Below are 8,030 nucleotides of genomic sequence, written 5' to 3' on the forward strand. Positions count from 1 at the left end.
CAAAAAGACCAAAAAAACAAAACAAAACAAAACAAAAACAAACAAACAAAAACACAAAACAAAACTCCAGGTTACTTATAATACCTAATGCAATGTAAATGCTATATAAATACTACATTGTTTAAGAGAATGATGAGGGAAAATCCCGTACCTGTTTGGGACAGACACAGCCATCATAAATCTAACTAAATGGTTGGGTGAATCTGCAGATGCAGAGGTCATGGCTACCAAAGGCCAACTATAAAGAACAAGAGGCTCAGACTTAGACTTCATGCTCTGTCCTAGGCTAACATCTAACAGGCCAAGTCTTGCTCCTCCCGAAGGTGTGCTTGTGATACTCTGTGTGCCTTCGCTCCCTGGGGAAGGGCTCAGTCTAAGGAGGATTGGGTCTCAGAGGCCAGAGTAGGGGTCAGCCTGTGGCCAGGGCAGGAGCTGAGCTGGGATTATCTGGATCTGAAGCCTGCATTCAGGTTCAGCCTGCATTCAGCCAAATCTGCCTGCACTTTCCAGCCTGCTAGCTCTGGAGTTCCAATGGGTTGGAGTCTGAAGTCCAGACTCCCTTTGGCCTCACTGGGCTCCTGCCCTCTCAGTGATACTTTTTCCTGAGCCTGGCCCTATTGGATCCCATGATTGATGCTCAGGAAGGCAGGGTTGACGGTCTCTCGGGTCTATGGTGGGTCTGAAAAAGAAGCCTAGAGCCACCAACTGCAGGTGACAGGGCTGAGAGGGTCCTGGGGTTCCCCGGGTTGGATCTGCAGTCCAGTTACTCTCTGTACCCAGAACATGAACGGGTCAAGGACCAGGAAATGTGTGGGTATGCCCAGGGAGGCAAGTGCTTGCCGAAGCATTTGAGATTAAGGAGCCTAGAGATGAGAAATCTCAGGGGAAATGGAGGACTCCATGCTTTAGTGCGACAGCAGAAGTCTGCCGTTGCCAGTTCTGCCCTTGGCTGAGATGGCCTCGGGCAAGTGACTTTGCCCTCTGGGAATGAGCTCACCCAACCTGGGGGGTTCTGTGGCTCTGCAGAGATCCCATGTTGGGGATAATAGCTTCTCCCAGGCCACTGAGCTCTGGAGCCCGTCTGTCCCCTCTCGACCCCTTTCCCAGTCAGTGCTTTCCCTGACTATCTTCCCACAGCCTGATCCGTGACGCCAGCTCACTGTCTTCCTCCCCCATCCAGCCCTGCAGTCTACCCCACACCCACCTGGGATACCCAGGCATTTGCCTTTGCTGGTCAGGGCTCCTCACTGGCCACAACCGAGCCCAAAATAGCCTTCCCCTTGCAGCTTCCTGAAGTCGGTCCGTGGCTTAAGCTTGGGAGGACAGAGAGAGACTTGGCTTCTGGCAGGCATGCAAAAGATATGAAGGGCTCTCAGAGGTCAGCTGGGTCCAGAGAGGGGCAGGCACTTGCCCCAGGTCACAGTGAGGCGGGGCAGGTCCGGAGCTTGTGTTCAGGCCCTTGGACACCCCCGTGCCTTCCCCTCCCAGGCCCTTGCCTGGGAGTTCGCTGCTCCTCTCACCAAGCTCTCTGGATCTACAGACTGGTGGACTGCGGCTGGTGTGATGTGTGTGACAGTAGCCAGCTAATCTAGCCTTCTGCCTGCCCTGGTTCCTAAGGGTCCCTTCCTGGATTTTCTGACCACAGGAAGCCTTGCTGCCTTGACTCTTCCCCAGCCTTAATGCTGCCTTACTGTGTGACTTCAGGTAAGTCTCTGTCCATCTCTGTGCTTCATCTTCCCCATGAGGCAGATGGTCCAGCTTAACCCTGCTCTCTGTCCCTTCCCCAAGAGACTACCTGGAAAGAAGAGGCGATCTTCAGCCTGGACTCCTCTGGGGTGACCCTTCCCGGGGCCGCTGTAACATGAGCCAGACATTGCATGAGTGACTGAACGTGACCGCTCAGGTTCTCACCTGCCCTCCAGCCTCCCATACAGCCACCTTTCCTCCCTTCCATGAGGCATGGAGACCTGGGCAAAGCAGATGTGAATCCACATTCTATCCTGCAGTAGAAGGGGCCCTTGTAGAAGACATCAAACCTCTCTGTACTGTTTTTGAAACAGGGTAGCAATGGAACGCATCTCCCAGACCATTAGGAAGCTCTGGGCTTGCAGCCAATAGAGTGGAAGCTAGGGTTACTGTGTCACATTCAAGACCCAAGCTGGATTCTCCAGATTTAACTCAGCAAGTATTTATGGAGCATCTACTATGTGTTAGGTGCTGCAGCAGGCCTAGGGATGGAAGAGAACAAAAGTCCCTTGTCCCAGAGTTCCCACTCTAGCTGCCTCCCTTTCCTCATTCCTATTCCTCTTGGGTCTACACACGGGCCCCTTGCACCAGGCTCTTGTACTGCTCCTTGCTCTGGTTGAACTGTTGCCTCTTGACATCAGACCCAGCTCTGCTTTCTCCGGCTCCTCTCAGAGGCCGACCATGGCCACCCTCTTTGAAGCAGTAGTTTTCCACCATGGGTGGCAAAACAGCCTCATGGTCGGAAGCCAGGGTGACCAGGAGGAAGATGAGCAGTGTGACAGGATGTTGTTTCTTTGCCTGAGTGTGTTCACTTTATTCACATCCGCTGAACTGCACATTGATGTGTACTTTCTTGTATAAAAGTTATACTTCAATGGTTTCTGATAACAATACTGACACCTGAGTTCCTCCTGAGGGTCCTGACTACATTGGTCTCCTGTGGGCCCGGGCTCCTAGCTGAAAACCATGCCTTTAGGGGAGCTAAGTCTTGCAGGAGTCTCTGCTGGGCAGAAGGCCTGAGGCTTCTTCACCCAGGACCTCCCTGCCCACAGCTGACTGGCTCAAGCTGAGCACCTGACTGTGGGCAGCTCTCAGGCTGCCCGCTGCCCCGGGGGGTTGCCTTTCAAGTAACAGCAGGCTGTGCAGGTGCCGTTCCTACTGAGTACTCAGGAACGTGGGAACATGGCAGATCCGCCTTGGGTGTGTTGTACCAAAACTGAAGTCTGGGCCACGCCTCTGTCGAGAGGCCGGGAGTCCTGTGGCAGCAGAAGTTGTGAAACACCGGGAGCAGTTGGCTGGCACCAGTGCAGGAGCCGGGGGCTCAGGGGGAGGGGCCGAGGGGTCCTGAGATGGAGGCCCGATGTCTGAGCCACCATTCCCTGAGTCACTTGCTGCCAGTTAGTCTTCATAAGGAATCTCTTCCTTGTAACCTGAAGACCTGTGGACACCAAGCAACCATCATTTCTGGAAAAAGTTATGAGCCCATTTTACAGCTGATGAAAACAGCTCAGACGGCTACAACCCTCCCAGAGTCATCTACTGCAGCTGGTTAGTGGCAAAGTCAGGATTCCAAACCGGGTCTATCCAGCTGCAAAGCCCGTGGTCCTTCCAGTGTTTGGTTTCATCATAAATTCCACATGAACATTGCCTTCTATTCTGTAATAGATCTGTTTAATCTCCTCCTTGGGAAAATGGTGCTGTATGGAGATGTTCTGCCTGTGTGCTGTGGTGGTGAAGAGCCAGCAAACCCCTGTGAGACCTGTCCGTGTGCAAAGCATGAGTCTGCTCTCCCCTGCAGGAACTATTTCTCTTTTAAGTGCTGGGGATCCAATCCAGGGTCTTGCACAAAGTAAGCACCTGCTCCACCACTGAGCTACATCCCAGCATTTTTCAGTCAATGCTTAGAAGATGCTCACATGTGTTTGGCAGAGCTGACACATGACCTGCCCTCTGAAGTCCTTGCAGGTGTACCATGATGTGAAGGGCTCTGTGGTCTTGCATGGAGTGGCCCCATGCTGCCTTTGTGCTGTTATGTCTGCCTGAATGACACACCTCTTTGGCCCACAATCGGACTTGGATTCTACCTCTGCTTGGAAAACTGGTGGTCTTGGTCAAGGTTCCCAGGCCAGGAGACTTCCCTGGAAGTGTTTCCTGGAGAAGCCTTGGTCTCTGCTGCCCTGATCATTTGGCTTCAGTTTCCCAAGTCCATCCCAGACCGACTCAGAAGCTTTTGACTGATACATAAATTACATGCACACTGCGTGTGCTTGCATTGTGTTGTACATTTGTATATGCCAACCACAAGGGATTCTAATAGGCTGCCCAGTTATGCAGCACTGGACTAGCACAATTCCTTCATTTTCCCAAAAGGAAACTACAGTCCAGACAGGTACAGTGACTTGTCCAGGGTAACACAGCAAGTCAGTGGCAACCTTGCCACCTCAGCATGACTCATAGTCTCTAAGAACTCTCTTCTGCTTCTGCCCAAGTGAGTTGGTGTCAGGAAGCCCACGTGGCTGGGAAACAAAGCCCCAGGGTTGCTGGCAGGAGGCCACTATGGCTGCCAATGGCAGCAGTCATTTGGTGTTTCTATTTATTGACTCTTTAAATTTCATCATCCAAGAAGAGTTAATACATGACTATTTGGTAGCAAGAGAGACATAATCTAAGACCGCAATGACCCACCCACCCCAACAAAAAACAAACAGAACAATCAAACCCCACTTGAAACCAGACCTTTGGAGTTGTAGCTGAAGCGAGGGGCTGAGAGTCAGAGTGGCTCCCTGCAGCCTGAGAGGCAGGGGAGAAGCTGCCCTCAAGGGAGGCTTCCCATTTGAAGAGGCCATGCTCAGCCTCTCAGCTCTGGGAGTCCTTCCTGAAGGGACTGCCTCGGACAGGAGAGGGTGCAAGGAGAGGGATTCAGTGGTCAGAGTGAGGGGCTCCTACGTCTACCCCCCAAGGTGACCATCTATGCCAGTGCATGAGACATAGGAAGGCAGGGCCTGGGGGCTATGGCCAGATGCAAGGAATGAGGGCCCTTTTCTCTTACCTGAGAGAAAGCCCCGTCTAAGGCTCCACCAGTGTTCCCAAATAATAAACCATTGAAGGCACCACCAACACACTGGGAAATGCTGAAGCCTGGGGTCACGGGCATTGCAGCCCCCAGTAACGATCATTACTCCTGGATTACTGAGGGTACCTGGTCCTTGCCTCTGGGTCAGGATGGGCAGCCCCAAGAAGATGAACTGGAAAGTTGCTATCAGGGGTAGTGTTTTGGTGCCCTGAACATGCGGAGTGTGAGAAAGAATATGTGTGTGTGTGTGTGTGTGTGTGTGTGAGAGAGAGAGAGAGAGAGAGAGAGAGAGAGAGGTAACGGGAGACACTGGTTCCTCCAGAAGGCTTGGATAGGGCCCCAGGGTGGCCCATTGGGCAGGAATAGGTTTTCCCCCCCTGTCATTTCCTCACATCACACCCTGCCCCAGGTCATGGCATAAATAAGTGCTTTGGAAAGTATTCATCTAAAAAGGAATATAAATACTGTACATGGGAAAGGATGCTATCCCTCAGCCTTCTGCTGCCCCCAGAAAATCCTCCAAATATTGCACATGGCCCTCCCCAGCCCTGTGGAGTCCAGGCCCGGCCGTGTCTTTGGTAGAAGCTCCAGGGACAGAGGTCCTGAGCAGCCCTCGTGCCCCCACCCTGGTTACAACTGGGAGCACTGGAGCGGCCAGTGGGTCGGGGGAGGCTTTGGCTGGCCAGCGGTGTTCCAGCAGGAATGCTTCCGCAAAGACGAAAGAGCCCGCGCAGCCACGGCTGTGCCCCCAGTCAGACACTCATGGTCAAGGTCCGCGTGTGAGCGAGGGAGAGGCAAGCAGACTGAGCACAGGTGGGCAGGCAAGTCCTGGGCCACAGTGGACAGGGTCACACCCTCCATAGGAGGAGGTGGTTTGTGCTGTCATCTCGGCCCACAGTCTCACTGCTGCTGCTGCCCCCGCTGCTGAGCCGGAAGTCCTCATAGCCGTCACCTCCACTGATAACCAGCATTTTAGGCCTAGCCGAGGGGGGGCCTCGGTGCCGAGGGGAGTCCCGATGCTCCAGGGATGGCAGCTTCTCAGGGCCTGGGGGACACAGAGAAGGATCCGTCAGCCTGAGGCGACTGTGGCTTTACTGTCCTGTCATGAACTGAGCTTCCACACTCAAGAAGGCAGCAAGAAAGACATGCCACGTCCTATGAGGGATCTCGCTTCCTGTTAGCCAAGGGCTTATTTGGGAAGAAATGCCCACTTCCTGGCAGCCAGGCTTCTTAACTTCCTCCTAAATTTTCTAGTTAGGAAAGATCTAACTTCCCAGAGCCACATGGGTTTCTCTCTTGATTACTGCACACAGAAGGACTCTTGCTATAATTAATTGCAATCACAGGCTGTATAACGATGTTTCAGTTGATGGTAGACTACATGTAGGATGGTGGCCCCGTAAGGTTTCAGCAGAGCTGAAAAATTCCTATTGCCAGCTACGTGTTTAATAGTGAAACCCTGTCTCAAAAAAAAAAAGATCCTATTGCCTAGTGACTTTTTTTAAAAAAATGGTACTGGGGCTTGAACCTGCAGGGTTCACACTGAGCTACAGCCCAGTCCTTTGGTAAATTTTTTTTTTGTACCGGGAATCGGACTCAGGGCCTCACACCTGCCAGACAGGTGCTGTGCCACTGAGATACATCCCCGGCCCTGTAAATTTCTTTTTTTTTTTTTGTCTTTTTTGAAACAGGGTTTCACCATGCAGTTCAGGCTGGCCTTGAACTCACTTTGTAGCCCAGGCTGGCCTCAAACTTGCAGTGATCCTCCTGCCTCAGCTTCCTGAGTGCTGGGATTACAGGCATGCACCAGCATACCCAGCCTCTTTTTAAAATTTTGAGACAGAGTCTTGCTAAGTCACTAAGTTGCCAAGGCTCAAACTTCTGATCCTCCTGCCTCGGCTTTCCAGAATTCTAGAGTCACAGGTATGCACCACCATATGCAGCTGACTGTTGTAGCCATTTTAAGGATATAGCACAACACATTACTTAAGGGTCCATAATGATAACTGGTGTAAACAGATCTACTGTGTTACCAGTTCCATAAATGCAGAGCACATGCAATTATGTATAATACATAATACTGAAATTGCTAGTAAACAACTGTTACTAGGTTATGAATGGGGGTGCTGGGGGTTGAACCTATGGCCTGAGCATGCTAAGCAAGCTCTCTATCACTGAGCCACAACTCCAGCCCTATATTTTCTAAACTCTTTTTTTTTTTTTTTGAGATAAAGTCTTGCTAAATTGATCTCAAACTTGCCATTCTCCTCCCTCTGCCTCCTGGGATTATAGGCATGCACCACCATGCCTGGATAAACTAAACTTTTTATTGTTATTTCACAGCATACTATTTATGCAAAAATTTTTTACTATAAACAGTATGCCACATTATGCTGGCAGCAGCCTCATATATCTCGTGTTACTGTATTTCTTCACTGCATCACTTTCTCTTGTCCTTGATTTTATCTAGTATTGTTTTGTTCAGCATGGCTCCAGGAGCAATAGGCTATAGCATTTATATATATACCATGTGGCCTAGCTGCATAGCAGCTACACCATCTAGGAGGGGTGAGTGTACTCTATGATGTTCACACAATGATGAAATTGCCTTTAAAAAGCGACACGTGTCCAAGTTGTTAAGAGGTACATAACTGTATCTGCTCTTCCTGTTTCTAAACCCATTTCCCCTTCTGGTAGCTCAAATCTTCTCTGGACCAGCTGCTGACTGCAGTTTTAGTGCTTCCTAATTCCCACAGCCTCTTCTTGGAAATATGTTTTCTGATTGTACAAGACTTGTCTTTTTTTCGAAACAGGGTCTCGATATATAGTTCAGGTTGTCTTGAATTTACTATGTAGCCCAAGCTGGCCTCAAACTCATGGTGATCTTCCTGCCTCAGCCTCCCCAGTGCTGGGATTATAGGCATGTGCCACCACACCCAGCTTTGTGCAAGACTTTTCTGATTGTGATCTCTGTGTTGGACCTCTTTTCCCACTACGGCACTTTCTAATTCTCACAGGTTACATCCTGTCATATATGCTTTTTTTTTTGGCACCGGGAATTGAACTTAGGACCTCATGCTTGCCAGGCAGGTGCTGTGGCGATGAGCTATATCCCTGGTCCCATATATGCTATTTTATGTCCTCTTTTCTGGTGCTATTTCCTTCCTGCTCTGTATATCACTTCCTGAGTCTATTTCCTGTCTTATACATC

The 8,030-nt window shown here is 50.7% G+C and overlaps 2 protein-coding genes and 1 long non-coding RNA gene across 3 annotated transcripts in view; 1 reads left to right on the plus strand and 2 right to left on the minus strand.

Moving 5' to 3' along the window:
- Window positions 1-8,030, minus strand: part of Relt (RELT tumor necrosis factor receptor) — a 30,486-nt gene that overhangs the window by 22,137 nt on the left and 319 nt on the right. The window lies entirely within an intron of this gene.
- LOC106148015 lies at window positions 1,600-2,637 on the plus strand. The gene is made up of 2 exons (XR_001233108.1): window positions 1,600-1,704; window positions 1,789-2,637. It is a non-coding gene; the product is annotated as an uncharacterized LOC106148015 (long non-coding RNA).
- Window positions 4,284-8,030, minus strand: part of Arhgef17 (Rho guanine nucleotide exchange factor (GEF) 17) — a gene marked incomplete in the record, with an annotated part of 71,999 nt that continues 68,252 nt past the window's right edge. The window contains 1 exon segment of the mRNA XM_013511810.1: window positions 4,284-5,864. Within this exon segment, the coding sequence (XP_013367264.1) occupies window positions 5,668-5,864 (197 nt within the window).

Source organism: Chinchilla lanigera, unplaced genomic scaffold (genome assembly GCF_000276665.1).
Source record: "Chinchilla lanigera isolate Chin_1 unplaced genomic scaffold, ChiLan1.0 scaffold00013, whole genome shotgun sequence".
Classification (NCBI taxonomy): Eukaryota; Metazoa; Chordata; class Mammalia; order Rodentia; family Chinchillidae; genus Chinchilla; species Chinchilla lanigera.